This window comes from Morus notabilis, unplaced genomic scaffold, assembly GCF_000414095.1.
Source record: "Morus notabilis unplaced genomic scaffold, ASM41409v2 Scaffold229, whole genome shotgun sequence".
Classification (NCBI taxonomy): Eukaryota; Viridiplantae; Streptophyta; class Magnoliopsida; order Rosales; family Moraceae; genus Morus; species Morus notabilis.
In genome coordinates this window covers 393,923-420,188 of record NW_010362793.1, presented here as the reverse complement: position 1 = coordinate 420,188, position 26,266 = coordinate 393,923, and the positions used below count along the sequence as shown (strand labels likewise).

Here is a 26,266-nt window from a genome sequence, read left to right as displayed (position 1 = left end):
TAAAATAAACGAGGCCTAAAAATAAATTTATCATTTTTTAACGGTCTATTGACAAAGTGTATTTAAAATGTGATTTAAATTTTAATTTTAATTTTTTATGAGAAAACTATTAATAAACAAATTTTTAATTCAAATTTTTTATAAGAAAAAATTACCGAACAGAATTATAATTTAAATTTTAAGTATATCTACCGACCAATCTCTAAGTAAACTCACGTATAAATCTCATATTTCAAATTGTTAATTTGATATTGTTTGGACTTCAATTGTTACCTTTTTAAATTTTGTGCAATTTATTAAAATTAAAAATTTAGCGTAGTATAAAAAAATTAAAAATGAGTACAAAAGTCTAATTTACTCTTAAGAAAAGATCCAATATATGATTTAGACAAGAACCTCCATACAGCAGTGATCCAAATCCACAACAGAAAAAGAAGACTCCCATAATTTTGTGGAGTCCTCCCTCAAAATCCTCGAACTCCTTCTAAACCGCACGATCTAAGGTCTGTTTTTTTTTTTTTTTCCTTACTTTACTTTTCCTAATATTCATAAGATTGTTATTGATATTTCCATAAAAAGAAAAAGATTGTTATTGATATGTTTTTTCTGCTAGTTCCTTCTGTATCATCAGTTTAACCCATCCTTTTCACTCATCCACACCAGTTTCTCCTTCTGAACAGATATTTTAATTTATGCTTTTCTTATATTTTTGTTCATGATCAATCTGTTTTCTTTTCCTTTTTTTTCCCTTTATGCGTAAAGAACAGTTTTTTTTTTCCCCTCTCAAATATAACATTTTCTTTACTATGACCATTTAATGCCATCTATTGTGGTAGACCAGAAACGTAAGAAAGTTGGTAACTTTTTAACTCAATTATCCATTTTCTTCCTTTTCCAAATTGAAATTGAGAAAAAATGAATTTCACCATCTGGGTATTTGTTTAAGTAGCTTGGAAGTCAATGTTAAATAGTCCTTTCTTTATTTTACACATATAATATTGTTCTTTTCCCTTCATTAGCATATCCACTTTGTTTGTTCAATTATTTACATAACTTTATTCTCATTTAAAACAAATGGTATATTGATTGGCTATAGGACAAGTGTTTTACCACACAAGGCCTACCAATTGTTGCTTTTGTTGTGGTTGGGGTTGGTAGCTAGCTGAGCAGTGAGGAATTTGTGGGATTTAGAGAGAGAAAGAGAGAGAGAGAGAGATTGATGGCTGGTCCAAGAGAAAGCCCAATTCTTGAAACTAACGATATAAAAGAGGAGAGGAGAGAAGAGGTCAGTTTGGATAAAAACAAGCCTGAAGACAAGGAGAGGGAGAGGGAGAGAGACAACAACATGGCTCCTCCTGCTGGCAGTTCCATTCACCGGTCGAGCTCTCGGCCACAGCTTGATCTTAGCAAAGCTGCCATTCAAGGAAATTCTGAGGAGAGAGATCCCACTATTCTTCTCCCTAATCAGTCTGATGACATATCTTCTCATCTGGCTTTGGACATTGGAGGTGTGTCAGTTAAAATTCATGTTCACATCTTTTGCTTTTCGGAAAATTCAGAACCGTTAGATTTTCATTCGTATGATTTCCTCATATGGGCGTACTTAACTTTTGTGATTATTATGTAATTTGACATGAATAGAGGTGTATAAAAATGGTATGTGTGTGTTCTTTAAAGCATAATTCTGATTTAGCCATGATTGATCATTGCCCGGAAAAAAAAAAAATATATATATATATATATATATATTTTAAACTTGTGTTAGATTTGAATTTTTCTTTGGTTAAATGGTGTTGATGTTTAGTTCTTGCTGGGACACTTTAAGTGTTTTCGTGAAATATCGAAAAACTAATGTGAAAATGTTGGTAGGATCTCTCATCAAGTTGGTATACTTTTCAAGGCATGAGGATCATTCTACTGATGATAAGAGGAAAAAGAATGTGAAGGAGAGGTTGGGGATTTCCAATGGTAACCGGAGAAGCTACCCCATTCTTGGGGGAAGACTTCATTTTGTGAAGTTTGAGACACACAAGATTAATGAGTGTTTAGACTTTATATATTCCAAGCGGCTTCACCATGGTGGTATTATCATAACAGCCCCCTTTCATCGTCTTTTATTTAATTTAGTCTGTTATAGACTCTAATATCATGCTTTACTTCTCATGGATAGGAATTGATTCACATTCTTGGCTTACTGATGCTCCGACCAATGAAAATGCCACAATCAAGGTATTTCATGCTTACGACTGTTCTTTCTTTTCAGTTAGTAGTTGATTAGAAATGCAAGTTCAGGTCAGTTCTTTTGAAATTCTATGCAAAAAATAATTATTGTTGATCAGAATCCAAAATGCTCCTAAAATGGACAAATAGGCAAGGGGCAAAAAATCTAGTCTGAACTCATCAAGGTCAACTCTTGTTTACCCATAATAGATTATATCTTGAAAACCTGAATAATTGTCCATAGTAATATCAATCTATTCAATGGCTATGTGTTTGTGAATCACTCATAAGCACCATGCTTATGTGCTACAAGGGCCTTTTCAAGTTCCTAGTTCATCTTTTAGGCGATCAATTTAGCATTTTTCTATTGACTCGCCTATTATTATGAGGTTGGAGTTTTGATGTCTCATCAGTGTCGAATTCAATAAATACATATAGTGGTTGCTTCATGGATGATGATTTTAAGTCAAAAAGCTTAAGTTATCTGGTTTTGTGTTATCGGTTCATGTAGTAATAACTAGTTGATGCTTGTGAGAAGGCCACAGGTGGTGGGGCATACAAGTTTGCAGACTTTTTCAGACAAAGGCTGGGTGTTACTCTTGACAAAGAAGATGAAATGGATTGTCTTGTTGCAGGAGCCAACTTTTTGTTAAAGGTGGACGTTCGCTCAATATTGCATCTCTTATTACATTGGGTTGATCTTTAGTTCATGTGGTTTGCCACGAGAAAAAATACCATTTGTTACATCTGTTTTATTATTTTTGGGTGCATTTTTATTATTTTACCTCCAATAATAAGAACGTTGATTGGATACTCCCATAATTCTTTTAGTAGGCAATTCGTCATGAAGCTTTCACGCATAGGGAAGGTCAGAAAGAATTTGTGCAGATTGATCATAATGAATTGTTTCCCTATCTTCTTGTGAACATTGGATCTGGTGTTAGTATGATCAAGGTACACTTGGCCTTTCCCCTCTCCTTGTTTCTTTTGATTCTCAAGAACTTCAATATAAGTAATGCCTAAGATGTATTATTAACTCGACTTTGGTATAGGTTGACGGAGATGGTAAATTTCAGCGGGTTAGTGGGACAAATGTCGGTGGTGGTACTTACTGGGGCTTGGGAAGGCTACTAACTAAGTGCAAGAGGTTATCTCAATGTTTGAATTAAGACCGTTCTAATAATTCTTGTTTTGCTACCTCTATTGATCATCTTCAGCAACTTCTGCTAATTTGATCCCCTTCCAGTTTCGATGAGTTGTTAGAGCTGAGTCAACGAGGAGATAACAGGACTATAGACATGCTTGTTGGGGACATTTATGGGGGAATGGATTACTCAAAGGTATGTCCTCTTGACCTTCTCGCTAGTAGCATTTGTGCACTATGAGACTGGGGCAGTAGGCTAAGAATTTGCGGGGGGGGAGGGGAGCTTGAAGAGCCCGGTATTTTCTCTCACAAAAAATACACGTAAATAAAAAATGGTTCTAATCTCATAATTCTAATCCATAAACCAAACGGGCTCGAAGTGTGGATCATTTTATTCTCGTTTTTATTTGCATGAGTAAGCATCACTTAATCTTACGTCATATCACAGATTGGTCTCTCTGCATCAACCATTGCTTCTAGTTTTGGAAAGGCTATTTCTGAAAATAAGGAGCTTGGAGACTACAGGCCTGAAGATATTTCCTTATCTCTCTTACGAATGATTTCGTATAATATTGGACAGGTAAGTTTTCAATTACAAAAATTTATGATATGTTAAGAAAATATTCAGTAAGGCCTTCAATGTAGTGTCTCAAGGGAAAAAAAGAGAGAGAGAGAGAGAGAGATGAACTCGTGTCTATTAAAGATAACCTTTTATCCACCTCTTCTACTTACATGCTTGTAGATATTTGCTGCATTTTATGTTACGTCTTTTTCTAGGAGAGTTTTGTTTGTGTCATATATCATTCCTTTTCGTTTGTGAAGTTCATTATATGTTTTCTCTGTTGTTGTGTGGAATATTATGATCCAATAACCAATTTACCGATGCCATGGCTTATATTAGTCTGATTAGACTTTTTCTGCTACAGATATCTTATTTAAATGCACTGCGGTTTGGTCTTAAACGAATATTTTTTGGAGGATTTTTCATAAGGGGTCATGCTTATACCATGGACACTATCTCCTTTGCAGTTAAGTTTTGGTAAGTAGTTTATATTTCAGACTGACTCAAAGAAATTATACTTCTTCCTCGCTTATTCTCTTTTCTATTTTACGGACAAATGTTATCCGAAAATTTCATTTCTTTATAAACTCGGGCATATTTTTGTCAGATTTTAAAATGTTATTTTATTTGGTAGGTCAAAGGGAGAGGCACAAGCGATGTTCTTGCGGCATGAAGGGTTTCTGGGAGCTTTAGGTGCATTCATGAGCCATGAAAAGCATGGCCTTGATGATGTGATGGTTCATCAGTTAGTTGAAAGGTTCCCAATGGGTGCACCGTATACCGGAGGAAAGATACATGGTCCACCACTAGGGGATCTGAATGAGAAGGTAAGCAAAGTTGGCAAAACCTAACATGGGGCTGCTAATCATTTACTTATCTTTTTAATTTTTTTCCTGACCATGTATCCAAAGTAATGCTAAATTGTTGGGTTCAAAGTTGGTTGTTATCCCATTTTCCATAGGAGGGCCCCACAAGTTATTTTATGAAATAGAAAGGTGGAGAATTAAGTATATTGCAGGGATTCTTGGAATAACATTTTATTATTGTTGTTGTTGTTGTTGTTGTTGTTGTTGTTGTTGTTGTTGTTTATCCAAAGCATAACATATCAGAAAGCAAGCGGGATTAGATTCTTGAAGCAACTAGATGGGTATATATTCTATTAGAGTTAGTTTTCTGCACTCAACTTTGCTTTAATTAAAAGCGAAGGGTTCAGAATATATGTTGATGAAGTTGCCAAGAAACTGCTCCAGCTTGGATAAGGCAATTGTTAAGCTTGCCATACTGGGTAACTGAAGTTTTAGCAATCAAATCTAGTCACCTTTGTGGATGATAATGGTTTCTATGTACGTGTTCAAGCACATCAGTCCGTGCTAGAACTAGCCATTGATTTCATGCACCCCGTTGGGGCTGCTATTTGAAATTACTTTCTCAGGTACTGAAAATCTAGTTTATTTCTTTTGACACACTAGCTTTTTACTACGTTCTTCAAGAACACGGCTCTTCTGTGTACATTCCACCCAAAAAAAGAACTTTCTGTTCTTATTTGGGTCGGTTTTGATTCCAAAAAGAAAGAAAAGCCATTCCTTTTTCACATCAGGTATTGTGTTTGATTTGGTAAATTACCTTGATAGCATGGGGCCATAGGCACACGTCTTGCTGTTGAACTTAATAGTTTATAGCTCAGTTTGACTATGCTATAATTGAAGATCATGTAAAATATTCATTTTAATATGGCTCATTTTAAATTGTCTCGTGTTCTTTTTTGTATTATTTGGAGTCCTCGCGTGCAGATCTCGTGGATGGAGAAGTTTGTGCTGAAGGGAACTGAGATTATTGCTCCAGTGCCAATGGCCCCACCTGGAACTACTGGGCTTGGAGGCTTTGAAGTTCCTTCATCCAAGGGAGGTACACTTCGTTCTGATGCCAGCGCTTTAAACGTCGGGGTTCTCCATCTAGTGCCAACACTGGAGGTGTTTCCCCTCTTGGCAGACCCAAAAATGTGAGTTAAATTACAAAATGGAATTGATTCTCTAAGATTAATCACCAAAAAATTGTGTGGAGATGGCATCGTTAGTTAGCCTATCATGTTTCTATTATGATGTTTGATATGATATAGCTTTTCGATTAGTTATCTTTCTGGCTTATATATCACTTGCATGGCTACAGGTATGAGCCTAACACCATTGATCTCACAGATCACGGGGAATTGGAGTGAGTACCCACTATAATATCTACTTATCTTTGAAAACCATATTAAATTACAGTTTTAACCATATCTCCAATTAAGATTTCCTAAATAAGTTATTCTTCATCATATTGGCTTACTTTGACTGTTTATTGTGCTGTAGGTATTGGTTTACTGTGCTGTCTGAGCATCTACCAGACCTCGTTGACAAGGTAAGCATAATATTCTTCTGAAAACACTCCAAAAAAGGTCTCCTATCTCTATCCAACATGTCGACACAATTTTTTATTAGATTAACCAAATTTCTCTTAGAAACTGTAGAGAAAATGCCATGCTCTCTTATGCTAATGTACTTATTTTCACCTTTCTAGAGCCCCAACGGCGCAAAAGGTTTATTAATCCGGACCTTGCACATTCGCCTTTGTTGAACATTCATTGCCTTCATAATTTTCTTTCTATTGTAAACATGGTAGGCAGTGGCAAGTGAAGGTGGAACTGAAGATGCTAAAAGAAGGGGTGACGCTTTTGCACGAGCATTTTCTGCTCACTTGGCACGGTAACTTTACTGTCTTGGAAACCATTCCTCATGATTGTTGCATAATTGTTGTTGAAGCAATATGAAAAGTACAAGAAAATGTTCATATGTCAACTTGTTCCATTTAACAACTGGTTATAGGTTGATGGAGGAGCCTACTGCATATGGAAAGCTGGGGTTGGCCAATTTGCTGGAATTGAGGGAAGAATGTTTAAGGGAGTTCCAGTTTGTTGACGCCTATAGAAGTATAAAACAGAGGTGAAGAATATGTTTACCTTTTTTTTTTCCCCCTTTCCCTTCCTTTCCTTTTGGCCTTTGATCTTTAGTGACAAACTTCAGGGCCACTTATATGACTCAGTTTTTATGTTTGCACACAAGTTTATTTCACTTGTAGATGATTGTGAATATTCTAAGCAAGCATTTTTCTCTGTTCAAAAAGTGGTGTTTTTTTAGTTCCTTCTCTCATAATTGTGCCTTGGATGTGACAGGGAAAATGAGGCATCACTTGCTGTTTTACCTGACCTGTTGATGGAGCTTGATAGTATGAGTGAGGTACATATCAAGTTAATCTTAAACTTTTGCCCTTCTTATTGTTCAACCATGTTGAACTCTGAAATACTTTTATATAAAGTCTAGCCCACTCATGTTGCTTGAAAGCAGTTTCTGTAGGTGAAAGTTTGGTCGAATATTCGTACTTCTAAAAGTTCGAAACCCTCTTTGATTTTCAGGAAGCTAGACTGCTTACCCTCATTGAAGGTGTTCTTGCAGCCAACATTTTCGACTGGGGATCCCGTGCCTGTGTGGATCTCTATAATAAGGGGACCATTATCGAAATTTATCGAATGAGTCGTGATAAGATGCAAAGACCATGGAGGGTAAGTGGAGCAATGACTCATTATTTCTACCTATTTTCCTACGTTTTGCTGCTAGTTGTCATGACCCTTTTTTTCCATGTGATTAGGTGGATGACTTTGATGTCTTTAAAGAAAGAATGTTGGGATCTGGTGACCAGAAACCTCGGCCGCATAAGAGAGCTCTACTCTTTGTGGATAATTCAGGTGCCGATGTTGTTCTAGGGATGCTTCCGCTAGCGCGTGAACTCCTTCGCCGTGGAACTGAGGTAGGTTTCCTTTAAATATCATGACTAGTGCGTAATAATTTCTATCTTCAATTCCCCTACTTCCCATGAGATTAAGTTCCTTAATTGTTGTGCATGTACTATTATGATTAACAATGGCGAGATAAGTGTGTCTTGCTGCAGTTTTATCTCGACTCTTTACCTTTATTTAAATTACATAATGAGAAATTTTAAGACATTATTTTGTAGGTTGTTTTGGTTGCAAATTCACTCCCTGCTCTAAATGATGTCACTGCTATGGAGCTTCCTGATATTGTAGCTGAAGCTGCCAAGGTGGGTTTTAGTGCATTCATTTCTTCATTTACATTTCTAGGCATTTATATGTGCTTTAAAACAAAATCCAAGTGCCTTTGCACTCAAGTCACAGTTTTTGCTTTTTGATTTTTCTCTTATTCCACCATGAATGATTTGTAGAGAAGATTTTTCCTTTTCTATTTATTGGTTAATTTAATTAAATTGACACCATGATATCGAAAATACTTGCGTACATGAGTGCAAAACTAAATTTCCATGATAATTTGAACACGATAAACGTGCTGTCATATAATTAGGCAAAACATGGGCAACTGATATTTTTCTTGTTCCACAGCATTGCGACGTTCTCCGCCGAGCTGCAGAAGCAGGAGGCTTACTTGTCGATGCAATGGTCAGTGGCCAAGATGGTTCTAAAGAAAGTTCTTCTCTAGTTCCTTTGATGGTTGTTGAGAATGGGTGTGGAAGTCCTTGCATAGACTTGAGGCAGGTCAGCTCTGAGTTAGCTGCCGCTGCAAAAGATGCTGATTTGGTATGACTACTGACTTGCTAATAGACAAACCCTTTAAATGTTTTCATATTTCTCTGTTGGTCCTCTTATGTTGAGAAAAAATGGCGGCAAATTAAAAATGGAAAAGTACATAAATTATACTCTGATGACATAAAATTGTGCATTGCAGATTATCTTGGAAGGAATGGGCAGAGCTTTGCATACCAACTTCAACGCTCGGTTTAAATGCAATGCTTTGAAGGTTAGAATTCTTTCTACTACCATCTTTCGGTTTGTAAAACCGATTTCCCCTCTCCTTTTCCCTCAGCTTTTCACATGGTTTTTGGGACTTTATTGAATGAAAAACTTAAAAGTTAGTTTCCCAACAAGCCATTTTCATTTTGCCAAATTTATGAACTCTTTGTGTTAACATCGTGGATTATTTTGCAGCTTGCAATGGTGAAGAATCAAAGGCTGGCAGAAAAACTGATCAAGGGAAACATATACGACTGCGTATGCCGATATGAACCGGCACGTTAAGCAAAGTTAGCGTTGACAAGTAGTTGAAATTATACCAAATCTTTCAAGAGATTGAGAGGTCCTCAAAAAAGGATTTGTGGGTCTATGTCCAATCATCAAATAGTTTATACGCTTCTGATTTTCGTTCAACAGCAAAACTACTATTCAGATGGAAAACATCAGTTCCATTACATGCAACTTTCACCTTGTTAGAGGACTTGGGAGGTAGAGTTATGAAAATGCATGCAATGTTTAATCTTGTAACAATACGTATAGTGTGATGTATTCATACAACTAGGTCCAACTTCAGACGGAAAGGTCGAAGTGTTTAAGTAGAGAAATGGCTATTATCATGGTATTTGCACAAATGACAGTTTTTTTAATCTTCTTCCAAAAAAAAAAAGTCCCTAAACCTTTTTTTTTGTCCAACTTCAGACGGAAAGGTCGAAGTGTTTAAGTAGAGAAATGGCTATTATCATGGTATTTGCACAAATGACAGTTTTTTTAATCTTCTTCCAAAAAAAAAAATGTCCATAACCTTTTCTTTTTTTTCCTTTTGATTTATCCCTTTTTCTTATAAATCATTAATTTCCTCTCAAAATAATAATAATAAACCAGCGAGAAATGCCCGGTCAAAAATGGTATTAATCTTATGGGATTATAACCTCATTACACGCAAATAATGAAGGGATTCTATTACTTTCAAATGGCGAGCCCAACCTGTTGGACCCAAAAGCCCACTGTTAATTTGATGGACCCAATTGGTGAAACCACATGATCACTCTTCAACTTCAAGTGAAAAACAAACAGTGAAGAGGGACGCAATAAACTATGAGAAAACGAGAGACAAGCAAATAAATAAAGGGAAACTGAACTGGTAGTGATACATGGAGATTCCTAGTTTATGAGCCATTGCTTATGAACTCTCTCTCATTGGATGGAACAAGCTAAAACCATTCCAATTATAACAACATATTGAGATGAGAGAGTTAATCAAAAAGGCAGCAGCTAATAAAAACTACATTTAAAACAATAAAATAAAATAAAACAACAGTCCAATTAGAAACCAGCCTTGGAAAAAGCATTTCACCCCACTTCAAGTTCAAGTTAAGACTCAAGAGCAAGAACCAGCCATGGAGCTCACCTTACTGAGAAGCCCTTTAACCTCAGCCTCCAACTTGGCTCTCATCTCCGGTGAGAGATTGTCGCCTGACGTCTCGAGCATCGACGTCATCATCTGAAGGTTCTGCCTTATGAAATCGAGGGGAGGCGCGGCAGGCACCTGAGTTGAAGAGGCCAGAGTTGCACCCGAATTTCGGTTGGTTTCTAATGTCCTGGACACACTTGGGAGATGATGGAGCCTGTAGTTGACAAGGGCTGCACCAAAAGGGTTGTTTTTCTCTATACTCTTTAATGCTTCTGTAGCATCAGCACTTTTTGTAAACACAATTTGGGCGCTGCCCGGATCTTTCAAAAACCGAGTCTCGGATTCTTTCAGCGTTCCAAACTTTGAAAATGTTGAGACCAAATCTTCTCCTGAAGGCATTGGAACTCCCGGGGCAAAGGTCAAGAGAAGAGCAGTCCCTATAGTGTCTCTGTTGGTTTCCATTCGGTTATAACTTAGATTCATATCTGCTCTCCAAGAAATCGATATATTTCTTGGATAATTCAAAGCAACTTGTTCTTTTCGCCTCCGCCTTTTTCGCATGGGTTTAGCTGGCGGAGCAAGGCCATTAGTAGTCTCCTGACTTTCCTTCCCTAATGAGTTGGATTCAGTGCTGGCTCCATTCAAATCCGGTATATTTTTCGGTGCTTCTTTCTCCTTTCTCTTTCTCTTTTTTCGACCCGGTTTACCTTCTCCCAAGAGTTGGCCAATTGTCACCGGTTTACCTTCTGAGGGCAGACCGCATGTAGGTCGGTCCTTGGCAATATCTTGTAGATCCGCAGTGTAATCATTATTCAAACATGCTGAAGCCTCTCCAGGAACCCGTAGATCTACCACTAGTGTGCCAGGTTTAGCATTATTTCCATGAATGTCTAATAAGCCAGCAGTGGTATTCGCATTCGAATCCTCTAAAGCAGCTTCTTTCTCCACTTTCTTCAGCGGCTCGGTTTTGACCTCCAAAGTAACGTGACTCATGACCTGCGGGTCATCAGCCAATAAGCTCGGGGCAGCACTGCTTCCATTCAAGTCTGGTATACCGGTTGTTAGTTTGGCCTGAAGACAATCTCCATTCACTACTTCACCTTTCCTTTTCTTCCTTTGCTTAGCTTTGTTGTTCTTTAAGGCAGGGCCTATCTCTGACGCACCTCTTACTGATAAGCCATTAGTGGCAATGCTTTTACTCACATCTGACAGCCCAGAAAGGGCTTTAGTCTTTAATCTCACTGAATTTGGTTCACCATTTTTCTTTATCATTGAAGAATCTTGTCCCAAAGATGGATCGCGACTCTCATCCACGTCCTGTACACCAGATTCTGTACTTCCGATCGCATTCGACGAGTGGATGGTATGCTCAACCTGCGATGAATTTTCCTTTTTCTTTGATCTCTTTCGCTTGGGTTTATCGGGGAGGATCACTTGCAAGTTCTCCAGCGCATTGTCTCCTGACCAGCAAGATTCAGCACCATTAGCCTCATTCCCAACAGACTCCTCATTAAACACTGAAATCCTGAATCTGGACAGAAACCAGCAAATCGGATCAAAGTTGTTATTTCCATTCGGATGTAGACAGTCGACGGCAGCAGAACGAAGTTCACAAAGCAGCTCAGCTGAAGCTGCAGTTGTTAACTCTGAACCCGTAGGTATGTGACTCGCACCAGTAAATCTCCTATACCATTTCCTCCAAAACTTCTCTCCATTGCTTATGTTACTTTTGCTAACGGCCGTGCTTGCTTCCGGAGTAACTTTTTGAACCTTGGGGCCATCCATTCCAGCTGCGCCTTTCTGCTCCCAGTTTGTGTATGGATAAGACAAGTACCTGCTCTTCTTCCGCTCTCTTGAATTGAATCCTGTGTCGATCACACCCTCTTTCTCTAATCCTGTGTCAATCACACCCTCATTCTCTAATTCTGTGTCAATCACCCCCTCTTTCTTGCGAGCAATATCTTCAACTTTAGCTTCAGAATCTCTCTTCCTCTTTCTCTTCCTAGATTCACTGGACACAAAACCTTCTTTAGCAACGTTACTCTCTAGCCCAAAAATTTTATCCTCTTCAGTTTCTTTCTTTTCTGCAAGTATACGCATTGGCAGTTGCCTATGGCCAACAGAGCAATAGAACGCTGATAGGCGATTATGTGTGACAGTAAAATCAAGCATGTGAGGCATGGAAACAACCTCCGCAAGATATTTGAGATGTTCAAGAAACATTACAGGTTCGAAACAAGTGACTGAAAATTCTCCAAGTCTGCCAGATTTGAGCTCGGGCTTTAGAACTTCTTCAACAACTAATGCCTCATCAGCAGACAGTTGATCATGCACCGAAGCACATGAACAAGTCATCTCCCGCTTCACACGCCTACCAAACTCGTCAACAGCTTTCTCCACAGCTCCAAGAAAGATTCTAGCCCCATTTTCCCCTGACTTCCGCTCGAAGTTCTCATGAAAAGGATTCAATTGAGATGAACGGCACCAGGCAAAGTGGCTGATTCCATAATACCCGACTAGTAGATCGTCCCCCTTGCCACTCCTTGTAGCATATTTTGGCGCCTCTTTAGGATCGTGAATCTTTCCCGGCCACCATGTTTGATTTTTGGTTTGAACCCATACAATATCACCCACCAAAAAATCACATTCTCGATTATCAATACTCTCTCCTTGCTCTTCACCAGCATCTTCTTTTAACTTCTCCTTAGTATTCATCAAAGGAGAAGAATTTCCTACATCAACATCCTTCTGTGTGTGTCTACTAGGAAAGCCACTAATTTCGACAAACAGCGATATACCCTCAGTCGAAACACCTATCTTCCTAGATGAATCAATCACATTTGATTCCAACTTTTTATCTTCACTTGTACCCTCATCTTGAACCATCTCTATACCTCCAAAATCCTCATCTCCATTTCTTCCCAAGTCAACTAATTTCCCTTCTGATTGTGACTGTACCAAACCGAATTTAGCCTCATTTTCCTCTTCACATAATGGCGACTTAGTTAAATCCCTTTTTGCCTCTTTTGCCCTATCAACACAATCATTATTGACCAAAAATCCCATCTCCTTTCCACCACCATCAATTCTTTTTTCAACTTCTACTATTTGGGATTCCAATTCCACATTCTTAGTATCAACATTTGCTTCAATGGGAATGTCAAAAATAGGAGCTAACCCAGAGAAACTTTCAGTTATACAAGAAGACCCAGAAGCTTCTTTTGGAGTTTTCTCACCTGGGTTTTCGGCCTCTAGGGTTTCTGGGGCTTGGGGATTCTCCTCCATTCCCAAAAATGTTCTGGAAACTTCTTCACCTAATTTTCCCACTTCACCATAACTTCTAATAATCACTTCAAAGCTGATCAACAAGAAGAACAAAAGAAAAATAACTTTAAAAAAATAACAGAGAGAGCTTTATATTCATGGAAGATCCAATGGACAAACAAACTAAATAAAGATGCAAACTTTAACAAGATAAGAGCAAAAATAAACTAGTGTTTAACACAGAATGAAAAATAAAGAGCCCAAAAACACAAAAAAAATAAAATAAAATAAAATAAAAATAAAAGATTTACCTGAATGGTAGTGATTTGAGTAAAAGAAGCTTGAAGGAAACAGAAATTAGAAAGTACAGAAAATTATGCTGAGGAGAGAGAGAGTTTGTGTTTAAAGTGGGAATAAGCTAAAAATTTATTTTTTTCAGCTCTGAGAAAATGAAAAATTATTTAAGCAACAGATACGGCACATATTGTGAGGAGAGAGAGAGAAGTGTGATGAGTGTGTGTACTAAAAAAATGAAAGGTTCTTTCCTGTGGCTTCTGAAAAGTTGCGTACCAAAGTCACTATCATGTCTTTCGATTCATTTGATTTTACCGAGTCAATAACATTATCTAATCAAGTAAATCCTATTTTCGATTAGCAAAAAAAAAAAAGTAAATCCTATTTTCTTACCAAAAAAAAAAGTAAATTCTCTATAAGCTTTTTTTTTCGGATTCCGTAATAGACATTGAAAAAAATAAATAAGAAAGTTTCTTTGAATAGAAGTAGAAAAAAATAACTTACAATTAGTTTTTTATTTTTTAACTGTTAATTTTGTATTAAAAATTATTTTTTCTATATAAATTTTTAATTTAACGTGATTTTAATAAAATTTAACAGTTAAAAACTGACTCTATTGGTAAAGAGATTTACCAGAAAAAGTCTTAATAAATTATTAATAAGATTCAAGTTTTAAACCGTTAAATTTATATTAAAAATATATATTTTATATATTTTTTTAAACAAATGTGATTTTCATTAGACCTTATGGTGAGAAACTGGACCTACATTTTTTTTCGATTCATAGGGTAAAAGTAATTTATAGAATTTATTTTCATTCTTTATGAATTCTAAAGAATATTTACTTGTATTTATTTTGATTCTCAATTTTATTTATAATTAACAAAATTTTATGATGTGTCACCGAAATGTAAGAATTTTATATTTATGCCACTTACGTTTATAACATTAACTGATATAAATGTAAAGATAGAATCATTTGAGTGACATTCTGCATTTCTCTCACGTTAACTTTTAAAATCTATGTTTATGGCCCCGTTCATTTCGCCGATTCGAGTTTTGTTACAGTAAAAAGCTCTCATAAACAGTCACATCTAACTTTTTTGCTACAGTAAAAAGCTCTCACATAAAATCACATCTCAATTCGAATTATAAACTCGAATCAGCGAAGTAAACGGCCCTATTATAATAAAAAGTCAGATTCCATTCCATCCAATATTAATTAATTTTTATTTATATTTATTTTTTAGATTTGTTTTGTCTTTCTAACCATTATATTCCTTTTAAAACAATGTGTTATTATTGTGCTAGACTTAGCCTTTAAATAAAGTTTATAGAGTGTTAAAGTGTATATCCGAGATTAATATAGCCTTGACATTTATAAGATAGCTACACTTTTAAAAATAAATATTCGAGATTAAAATGAGATGCGCAAATATTCTCGCAAGCTATTAATGAACACACCCCAAATTTATGGGACTTTAGATTTAGATAATAAATAATAATAATAATCTAAGCGGTTAAAATTTAAGTTAATATTTAATAGAGTCTAATTTTATAAAATGAGGTTCAATAAAAAATAATAATAATAAGAGTTCAGAATACTTAAAAAGGCGTTTCACCTACTCACTTTCTTTCCCTCTGTTAGGGTTTATTCTTTTTATTTTTTGGTGTAAATGCTTTGTCTCAACAAGGGAGTTCTAAAGGCTGGAGTTTGGTGCTGCCTAGAGGCGGCATCTCTCTCTGAGATAGCATACAGGCGGCGTGCCGACGTAAGAGTTCTTTTCTCTTTGGAGACTTTGGTCTTTGTGGAATGGAGGATCAATGAAGGGGGCATCCTCCCTAGTCAGCAGAGGAGGGCGGCGACTTGTGGTTCTCTCACATTAGAGGCTCACTCTTTTTTTTTAGGATCTCTTTTGTGTCGCCAACAGTGTTACAGTTTTCTTGTCCATTCTTAACGGTGGTCGACTTGTCACCAGAGTTTTCGTTGTTGTTACTTGGCTTTTACCTTTTTGTTTTAAATTATGTGTTTGTCAAATAAAAATTATGATATTTTTATTTTTTAGATTTAGTGTGTTTTAGTTATTTTACTGCCTTTCTCTTGTAATAATAGAGGTAGTTATCTACCTTTTGGGTCTTTATTTTGTTCTCTAATATGGAGTTTATGTTATGGCATTTGTGCTACAACATTGTTATGCCTCTCAATCAATCGAAAGTTTCTATCAATTGCAGGATTTTGATAAAAAAAAGACTTTTTATATGAGTTTGTTCTTAATGCGCCGAGGTATTTCTTATTTTTGGGCCTCTAGCATACATTTTACTTACGAAAATTGTAATAAGTAGCTGATTTTTTTTAAACTAAATTAAGTAAATAGCATATCTTAAAACTATTTAAAGTAAATAGTAATTTACCGTGTAAATATTTCATTTATGACCGGTAAAAATAAATTTACGTGGTAAGACATCTTTATTTACATGAAGAAAATATCTTTTTACCAGTCATAAAAAGATAATTTATGCGGAAAAATATCTTTTTAATAGTCGTAAATGAAACATTTACGCAGTAAACTGTTATTTACTTCAAATAATTTTAAAATACGTTATCTACTTCAAATAATTTTAAAATATGTTATTTACTAATGTAATTTCATAAATCTATTATTTAATACATTATCCCTTTTACCTATTGAGTGTGATTAGATTGTACCAGTGGAAGCGGTTTCAATTGAGAGTTATGCCTTTATTCACAAGAATAAAGATCGTTGTCCCATATTCATGTCTCAATGGCTGTCTATTTAATTAAATTTTGACAATTTGTGATTTGCTTAAGTACTTTTAATAATTTACTTCTATTTATATGGTTAGATTTATAAATTTAAATGACATAATAAATAATAAGGGAGGAAACAGCCACTAAAATAGAAAAACAACAGAAATAACAGATTTGGACTCCACATTCACGTTATACTACTTTAATCAGTATAGATGAAATGAAAATTCTCTTTAAAAGAAAAAAAGGAGTTTCAATAAAATAAAAATGGAAAAGGCGTTTCACAATGAGACTAATCGTGCCACATGACTGTGAAAAAAATAAAAAAACGGCCACTAACGAGATATCTTACCATTTTATCTTCCTAAATGATTTACCAAAGTCCAAAGATAAACGGTACTATTGGGATCTCTTACCATTTTTGGCATAAATTATATGTTTTTGTCCTTTGCCCCTTTTGCTTTCACATTTATTTTATCACATGCTCCTTTTATATTTATTCAGCAAAAAAAAAAAAAAATCGTTCATTTTATATTTAATAAAACAATTTCATAATTGAAAATCATTAAAAAAAACAATTTCATAATTATCCTCCTCAGCTCCACATAAATACAAGGTTTGTTTTGTTATATTACTAATTAAAAAAGAACCATCTATTATATCTAAAAATATCAACTATTTATCTTGCCAATTAGAAAATATCTATTATATTAAAAAATATCAACTATTTAATCGATTAAATTTTAAAAATACTAAAAAGTGCTCTCAATAATTTGTATTAGAATACTCTTTTTTCCGCGCTTTTAAGGCTGACACGTAGGGGCACTTAATGTTCTCTTTTTTTTTTTTTTACTTTACTTTAATTCTTCACTCCTCAATTATTTTTTATTTACATGATTGGCCTTTATCTATATTTCTTCTAATTTTTCGATCTTTTTTTCACATGTATTTTCAAATCTATTTCGCTAAATTATTTTTCTTCTCTTTAATTTCTGAGTCAAAATTTTTTACAAATATATGTTTACTCAAGTAATTTTCTTACAATCCTCCATATATTTTAGATTACATGTGTTTGACTTTTTTTTTTCTTTATTACTCCACTGCAATATTTTTCCTTGAATAACACTTTAAGCAAACATTTTTCCCATTCTTATAATATTTTATGTCTTTTTTTAAATATGTTTATATTTTTTTAAAAATCGAAAAAGATACTGAAATAATGACGCTTATATATGCACTTACGTAAACATCTTTTTCTTTTTCATATGTACACTCTAATTAGTTTTTTATTTAATTTGTCCATATCAAAATATTTATTTTAGCATGTTTGATTTTATTTATGAAAATACATCATTCAACAAAAACAACATTGTAATTGAAACACACATTTTGATATATTTATTTTTTAAAATATATTTTTTTAATGCGTTTCATCAACAATTGTACATATATATAATTTTTTAAATCTCTTCTACTAATATGTGTTTAAAATCAAAATGAGTTTTTCTAATAAATTGCTCATGTGACACACACGGCAATATGTGCAAAGCGTGTCACAAAAACTAGTATTTAAAAAAGAAAAGAAAAAAAAAACAGAAAATAAACCAAAGATCCAGTGATCTTTCCATTTGTCCCCGCTGAATATGCTGAGATGTTGATGCCACGGCTGGCATCGAAGCTTGGATTGTCGTGTTATGATTTTAGAGCCCCATCAAAATAAATAAATAAAGACTATTTATGTAATTTGATATTTAGTTGCAATAGAATTATTATATATTTTGTATATTAAATTCCTATTTACTTTTAGATGATTTTATGATTATGAGAGAATGTAACGGATCCAAGATTATATCAATAATCTTTTAGCTATGTATATGAAGTTGGATATTATTTTAAAGGTAAATCCTCTTTCATTGGCTATTCAAAATATTGTTTAAATGTTTATCCTATCAATGTATATTTCTTGTTGGCTCTTTCATCTTTGACTTCAATAGTGAATTTTAGAGCTAACAAAACAGTTTCTCTTGCTGGATTAGAACTAACAAACAGTTGATTGTCTTTTCTTTCTTTTCTTTTTTTTTTTTTTCTCTCTCAAAGTTAGTTGCTTTAGATACAACAATGATATAATATCCACTCTTTTTTTTTTTTGTTGACTCCATCACATTATTGCTTAAAAAGAATCATGACTTTTCTAAAAAGATAAACCTTTTCTTTTTCTTTTTTTCGTTTTTTTTTCCCTTTGTAGGGGTGCAATGGGACTAGAGATTTCAATTTCTTATATGGCCTTAAACATGGCTTAGTAATAAAAGTAGGTTCATATATATTTGAGAAAATCACATAATTTACCCTATGAGTAAATAAGTCTGAATTTTTACCTTTTATTATTAATTAATACTCTTTTACTAGTATATTTATTTGACTACAAATATTATTAATTAAAAGTGAAGGGTAGAAATCTAATCCATACACTTTTAAACGGTATTTTTCTTTTTTTCTGTTCATATTTCCATGTTTATCATGACGGACTTTCATTTTTAAGCATTTTTAAGCATGACTAAGCTTTGGGCCGAAGACAAAAGGTCCATCATATTTATCCCAAAAAAAGGAAAAAAAAAATTGGATATTTGTTTGAAAGGAAAAATTGGATATTATGTCCCTCTTAAATCACTTATTTAATTTTGTGGCATTCTCTTAAAATTTGATCCTTTTAAGTTAATATATTAAAAGAATATTAAGAACGAAAATATCACGAAGACATAAATGTTATGCTTCCTCTTCAGATGAGCATTTAAATTGCTTATCAAAAGATTGCATTAGCAATAGCATACCTTCTTGGGTGTCAACATACCCCATGAACGTTACCAAAAGAGCTATCGTAAACATTTGACACGAATACTCGTTGAAGGCCTTAATGTGACCCCTATCCCTAGATGAAGAGTGCCAAGCGCGTCAACTTAGGAGCTATCGTAAACATTTGACACGAATACTCGTTGAAGGCCTTAATGTGACCCCTATCCCTAGATGAAGAGTGCCAAGCGCGTCAACTTAGGAGCTATCGTAAACATTTGACACGAATACTCGTTGAAGGCCCTAATGTGACCCCTATCCCTAGATGAAGAGTGCCAAGCGCGTCAACTTAGGAGCTATCGTAAACATTTGACACGAATACTCGTTGAAGGCCCTAATGTGACCCCTATCCCTAGATGAAGAGTGCCAAGCGCGTCAACTTAGGACCACTCAACACTCGATCCTCTAACCACAAACTTAAGTCCACAACAATCTTTTACCGCGAAGCCACCACACTCGGGTGCCTCAAAACATTTGTTTTGTGGCTGTGAGAATCATTTTCAATGGTGAGATTTATCCACCGAACATCTAAATCTGGGGTTGGTTACCATCTCTCATATAAAAACCAAATAGGAGGGGGAAAAAAAAGAAAAAAAAAAGAAAAGAAACACATGTTCGAATGGAAAACCCGATTCAAATCAGATACAAGTCTAATAATTATTCCTTTTTAATCTTCTACCAATGGTCACTGAGCATCCACCCGCATTACAAAAATTCAGATTTGGAATATAAGAAATTTCCAAAATCATAATGCTGGAAAAATAAACGTCAAAGAAACTGAGACTCTACTCCATAGTTGCAACTCCTCCAGCAGCCTTTATTTTCTCAATGATCTCTGCTGCCTCTTCTTTAGTAACTCCTTGTTTAAGCAAAACAGGTACTTTCTCAACCAGATCTTTAGCCTCCTTCAATCCCAGATTGGTAAAAGCCCTGACTTCCTTAATCACTTTAATCTTCGCCGCTGCATCAAACTTCTCCAACTTCACATCAAACGCTGTCTTCTCCGCTTTCTTCTCTTCAGCTTTGGCGCCACCAGCCGGCCCTGCTTGTGCACCCAAGTCCAGGCCTTCTGTCGATATGTGCTGCAGCTTAGGAAGGGTTAGCTTCTGTGCTAGAGCAGGACCAATTTGGCAGCGTTCTTCGGGGGTTAATTCCACAATCTGTTCAGCAAGCTGAATGATTTTCTCTGAGGGTGACGGTCTTGGACCGTATGGGTTGTAGAATGCCGGATACTTGTACTTCTTTGGCTTGGCATTTGGATCCCTCGGAATGAAATCATGTTGAAAGGAACGATGCTGCAAAGGCCCTGTTACTTTCCAGAGCAGGGTCGAACCGCCACGAAATGATCTAACGAGCGCGAAAATCCTCATAGCGTTGTGTATCTATGAGAGCAATATCTCATGAAGAACAGAATGCTACAAACTTTTACGTGACCTGCATTTCAACCGAGCAGTTGCAACATCATCATATTTATCGAAAAAGATTCGATCTTTATTCACATCAACATTTTCTGCGAAAATTCAAATTGTACTCAACACTTTTGCATTTCAACCGAGCAATTGCAACGCCATAATATGAAACGAAAAGAATTCCTCTTTTTATCCACAACTTTATCTGGTGGACTTCATTTGCAGGAAATAGAATTGATCTCAAAATGCGCTTTCTCAAAAGGTAGTTATAAAAGAAACCAAAAACTCGTTTTTCAAAGAATTCTCACCATTTAAACGCGTTTGAAACAGTTTTTTTAAGTAAGGCGTTTACACAAACAGTTGGTGGGTGTGGTAACATCACACGAATAACTTCAGTCCGTACCGTGTAATAACGATCACAGGGAAAGGAGAAGAACTATTTAGAAACAAAACCTCAAAAAAAAAAAATCATGTCTAAATCTTATAACAGCTTTTCCAAACAAATCGAAATGGAAGCAACAAATGATTCAGAAAAATATGTTTCCGAGAATTCAAAAAAAAAAATCAATCAATAAGGGAAAGGAAAACGCGAATGGTGGTATGCCCAGGTGATGAAATTTCGTCTTAATGAGTTTGAGTTTCACTTTGTATACTACTGGGTATTTATTTCCCCGCAGAAGAACAATTGCCCACCAAAAATTAGATTATAAAATGCAACGAAACAAAACAAATCATGTATCAACAACACAAGCTACTCAAATTTTAAAGCACCTGAAAGAAATAGAAAAAGAGATGACTTTGATCTCCTTCCGCGAGCGAGAAAGAGGAGGAGAGTGGCGCCACTAAGCTGGTAAGCTTATGTTTGGTGAGCGAGAGAGAAATTGTTATGAGATTTTTTTTTTTTTTTTTTTTTTTGGAAGAGGGTTAATTTTGCGTTTTGTGAAGAGCGTTAATTATGCGTTCTGTCATTTTGAATTTTTTTTTTTTTTGATAAACTTGATCTTTAAATTTTTAATTTTACTAAATGAGTTTCGGATTTTTTTTTTAGTTGTTTTGATCATAACATTAAAATTAAGAAAGGATTATAAAAATTTCATAGAAATAATCGCATTGAATAGTTTAGTTATTAAAATTTTCTATGAGTTAGTTGCACTGAATGTAAAATGTTATATTCATTGTTGGACGAAATTTTAAAAGTCACTCATCAATTTTAATGTTAGAGAGTAAAATTGCAATAAAAAATAAAAAATTAAGGACTACTTTATTAAAATTGGGAATTCAAGAACTAAAGTGACACAATGCCTATTATCTAGAGACTAATAATGCTAATAGCCTAAAAAGAAAATGGTAAGGAAAGAAAAGGGGATAACTTAGAGAAGGGGTAAACTTTGGATGCGTTAACAATAATTTTCTAAAATTTAATTGGGATTAATCAAAAATTAGATTTGATTCTTTTTCAGATTAGGTTTTATTTTGATTTTTGAATAGGTTTAGTTTCCTATAATTTGAATTTCAATTCTAGATTGGACAAGTTTGAATCCTCTGGGCATTAGTTACACGTTTATTTTTCAATTGATTGATTAAGGTTCTGTTCATTTCACCGATTCGAGTTTAAAATTTGAATTTTGTTACAGTAAAAAGCTCTCAGAAACAGTCACTTTTAACTTTTTTATTACAGTAAAAAACTCTCACATAAAATTACATTTCAACTCAAATTAAAATCTCGAATCATCAAACTAAACGAGCCCTAATATAATTTCAGAGATTATTATCTCTTTTTGCTTTTTTTTTGGTATTTTTTTAATCAACCAAATACTCGTATTTTCGGGTTTTTAATATTCTTTGGCCTCATTCACTTTGCAGATTCGAGTTTTCAATTCGAATTGAGATGTGACATTTTTTGAGAACTTTTCACTGTAGCAGAAAAAATTAGATGTGACATTTTCTGAGAATAAAAACCTAAAATTAAAAACTCGAATCGGTGAAATGAACGAGCCACTTGTAAATCAATTGACTACAGGTTTTATCTACGCTTCTGCTATATCATTTGATATCCAAGCCTAATCGATTATGTACCAATTTTTGTTTCGGGATAACCCCAATTCGCAGAAGTGTTCCTCACCAGGCCGCACCTGTGGTTGCCACTGCCGCAAAAGTTGAACTTCTCCCTTTGGCATGCGGTTCCACCACCAACCATTGTTAAAGATGTGATTGAAGATGATCCGTTCGAGCCGCCACCAATCTTTGACGAAGACTCCTTTGGTGAAGATGATTTCCTGAATGATGTTTTTTTTTTTTTTTTTTTTTTTCCTATTCCGGTCGATGAAGGACCAATATTAAAGAGGATTTTTCCAAAAGCATCATTTCAACGATTTCTTCAAGTTATTCGCAACAAAATTGGGTCCTTTAGAATTTGTAAAGCAGAATATTCTTCGCTCAAATCAATGGAAGCCAACTTTAGATTCGAGGACGAATCGCCGGAGGGAATGATGCAACGAAGAAAGAAGCTTTGGGAGTTGTATCACAACAACCAATCTCCAATTTTAATTTCAAATTTTTAAAATAGGATAAGATTCTTTAATTTGAATTTCGGGGATAAGATGCTTTAATTTGAATTCCAATTTTAAATAGGGCAAGATTTTTTTAATTTCAATTTCAAAAGTCTTTAGTTAAAGAGGATTAACTTTACTTTTATTTTGTAATGGTTGATTAATAGAATTTCAGAGATTATTATCTCTCTATGCTTGTTTTTTTTTTTTTGAATTAACGAAATACTCACACACTCGTTTTTCCAGTATTCTCTATGAATCAAGGGACTACGAGTTTTATCCTACACTTCTGCTACATCAAAAATTATGTTTATTATATCATGATAGATTAAAATTTAATAAAAATAAACATATAGAAATAAGATATTACCTTTTATACCTATAAAAATGCTTGAAAACGGGCTGGTCGACCTCGCTTTTATTTGTGCCAAGCAGGTATATTCTCATTAGGTCTCGATACTTGTGTTCGTCTTTATGCTTCATCTGTTTTTATTAGTGGATTCAATCAATGTCCGGGGTTGAATTACCTTGTAAGTTGTTGTCATTTGCGACTATTTATGTAATTTGTTATTTATTAATGAAATTTTCAGTTAAAAAAAATTATGAGAATGTAAAGAGAAACGCCACCGTTTTTAATGGCAAAAATGCCGAATTTCTTCGTTGAGACCCCAATGTATAGGGGTGATCTTTTAATAAATGGCCAGAAAATTTTAATTTTGAATGACAGTAGATACGTAAAACGACGAGTATGAACGCAACTATACATGAAAGGAGTCCTTGGTTATGCTATATAACGTATTTTCTCTAATAATAATAATAAAAAGAAATATAGGTGTCACTGGTTATGCTATATAACCTGATAAGATAGAAATTCGATGAACCTTTTTTGGATTCGTTAAAGAGTGAAAACTTTCTTCGCTGATTTATCTTCCTATACTTTCCCAGAAATAATCCAAACTGTCTACTAAAATAAAAATAAAAATAAAAATAAAAATGAAAAAAAAAATTACACTTGCACATTCAAGAAGTTTGATTCTAACATTGTGTCTAAACTGAAATAACACGCAATTCAGGCTAAAACATCTTCATGCAATATATATCAATAAAAATACATAAACAATGACTTCTTTTTATGAAGTCCTATGAACTAAGCAGAACTGTAAAACTTATTTTCAAAATGGCAAAGCGTAAAGAGCTAGAAAAAGGGGAGAAAAATCAATCAATTATCATCGACAAATGTGGCCAAATGTGCCTTTAGATGGTCAAAAGAAGCAGCTAGCACAGGTTAAAACTGGATCAGAAGCTAGTCCTTTATACCAGTGAGGATTGCAAGAATAGCTAGTTACTAATAAATCTGATATGTTTGATTTTTTGTTTCTAATAATTAAGAATAGCTAGTTACTAGCTTCAAGGATTGCCTGTTTCTCAGGAATTTCATATTAAAATTACAAATGAGTCTTAAATCATATTCCTAAACCATCGGTCCTAAGTCATATTCCTAAACCATCGGTCCTAAAAAAACTGAAAACACAAACCATATTCCTAAATCTCTCTCAAATCCAATCCATATTCCTAAACACTGATTAAACCATCGATCCAAACACAGAACAAACATTGATCAAACCATAAACAAAAAATCATAAATCCAAACCATAAACACAGATCAAATCATCAACACGAAAAGAAGTAAAAACCACAAACATAGATCAAATCATCAAAACGAAAAAAAAAATGGACAAGGGAAATACCTGAAACAAGGCTGCCGAATGCAAGCCTTTGAAGACTGATCTGACAAAGACATGAGAAGTACACGCCTTCACGAAGGCCGATCTGACGAAGAAATGAGAAGCAGCGGCGGTGGAGAGAAGAGAGGAGCGGCGGTGGGTGACTTCTGATGAAGAAGAAGAAGACGAGGCGAATAAATAAAGGTATGGCCGCAAGGGTGGGTGACTTCTAAGAGAAAGAGAGGGCCACCGTGAAGAGGAGGAGCGGCGGTGGAGAGAAGAGAAGGAGCGGCGGTGGAGACTGTAGAGGAGAAGGAATAGGCGAGCGGCGGGGGAAAGAGGGAAAAAAAATGAGAGGAAAACCTGCTTCCAAGTTCTAACTGTTCAGCCTTTTGTTTAATTGTTTTGTATACTATTAGTTTATTAGTTTATTAAATTGTTCTGAATAAATATCTCCGGTAGAGATGAAGTAACAACCTTTTGTTTTAAAATATATATATATTTGTAAAATATGTAATAAACGGGTTGTAATTGGTTTATCTATTCGTGTTATTAAAATACGACACATTTAATAAATAAATAATGACGGGTTAATTGTAGGTGGGTATGTTAACTTAAAAACAACACATTATTTAATCGTGTTTTACAAATTTAACTTGATTTTAACCCGTACTTATTTAAAATAAATTTAAATCTATTAATTTTATGTGAATTTTAAATTATATTATCGTGTCGCTATTTAAATTGTCAGTTTTAAAAAAGACAGAAAATGAAAACAGCAACGATCTGAAAAAATAATAATAATAATAAAAATAACAGTGAAATAATAATAATAATAAAAATAACAGTGAAACAAAAGCAACGAGAAAAGTGCAAAACTAACAAACAAACAAGAGTCAAAAGACACTAGCAAAGAAACGACAAAAATATTAAAATGACAATACTGTATGAACAGAGGTTCTTGCATGATAAACAGCAATCATAATGTTTAAAATTTTATCAGTTGTTTTCTTTCCATAAAAGAAAGAGTTTCAAATTTTGTATAAGAAGTTTAAAATTTTATCATAATATTTTTTTTATTTCTTATTACACAATCTAAATAATATTTGATTTCACCAGACACTTCTAAAAATATGAAAATATGCTAACTACACAACTATAACTTTTCTTTATCTTGTCCAAAGTATAAACAAAAGAAACGTGGAACGAACGAAGAG

General features: G+C 34.4%; 3 protein-coding genes across 5 annotated transcripts; 1 reads left to right on the top strand and 2 right to left on the bottom strand.

Moving 5' to 3' along the window:
* Positions 1–389: 389 nt before the first annotated feature.
* Positions 390–9,413, top strand: LOC21398140 (pantothenate kinase 2). Of its 2 annotated transcripts, none has more exons than XM_024168728.1 (23): positions 390–503; positions 1,097–1,508; positions 1,870–2,079; positions 2,171–2,229; positions 2,759–2,875; positions 3,055–3,174; positions 3,273–3,367; positions 3,467–3,560; positions 3,813–3,944; positions 4,291–4,403; positions 4,561–4,753; positions 5,717–5,925; positions 6,093–6,137; positions 6,275–6,323; positions 6,585–6,667; positions 6,788–6,904; positions 7,135–7,198; positions 7,375–7,521; positions 7,608–7,766; positions 7,974–8,057; positions 8,374–8,568; positions 8,717–8,788; positions 8,977–9,413. In XM_024168728.1, exons 2-23 carry the CDS (start codon positions 1,220–1,222, stop codon positions 9,064–9,066), a joined length of 2,736 nt encoding a protein of 911 aa, XP_024024496.1. In that variant the 5' UTR covers positions 390–503; positions 1,097–1,219; the 3' UTR covers positions 9,067–9,413. The 2 variants fall into 2 exon arrangements, with proteins under 2 accessions (XP_024024496.1, XP_010101220.1); XM_010102918.2 differs by having other exon boundaries at positions 1,870–2,082.
* Positions 9,414–9,887: 474 nt separating this feature from the next.
* On the bottom strand, positions 9,888–13,886 carry LOC21398139 (serine/threonine-protein kinase ATM). Its single transcript, XM_010102917.2, has 2 exons — positions 13,768–13,886; positions 9,888–13,550 (listed from the first exon to the last, which is right to left on the bottom strand). The coding sequence occupies exon 2, from the start codon at positions 13,475–13,477 to the stop codon at positions 10,160–10,162; it is 3,318 nt and encodes a 1,105-aa protein (XP_010101219.1). The 5' UTR covers positions 13,478–13,550; positions 13,768–13,886; the 3' UTR covers positions 9,888–10,159.
* A 6,180-nt stretch (positions 13,887–20,066) lies between these two features.
* Positions 20,067–25,449, bottom strand: LOC21398138 (50S ribosomal protein L7/L12). 2 transcript variants are annotated; one of them, XM_010102916.2, is made up of 2 exons: positions 25,074–25,449; positions 20,067–20,801 (listed from the first exon to the last, which is right to left on the bottom strand). In XM_010102916.2, the coding sequence occupies exon 2, from the start codon at positions 20,735–20,737 to the stop codon at positions 20,153–20,155; it is 585 nt and encodes a 194-aa protein (XP_010101218.1). In that variant the 5' UTR covers positions 20,738–20,801; positions 25,074–25,449; the 3' UTR covers positions 20,067–20,152. The 2 variants fall into 2 exon arrangements, with proteins under 2 accessions (XP_010101218.1, XP_024024497.1); XM_024168729.1 differs by lacking the exon at positions 25,074–25,449 and adding an exon at positions 21,548–21,679.
* Positions 25,450–26,266: the final 817 nt, after the last annotated feature.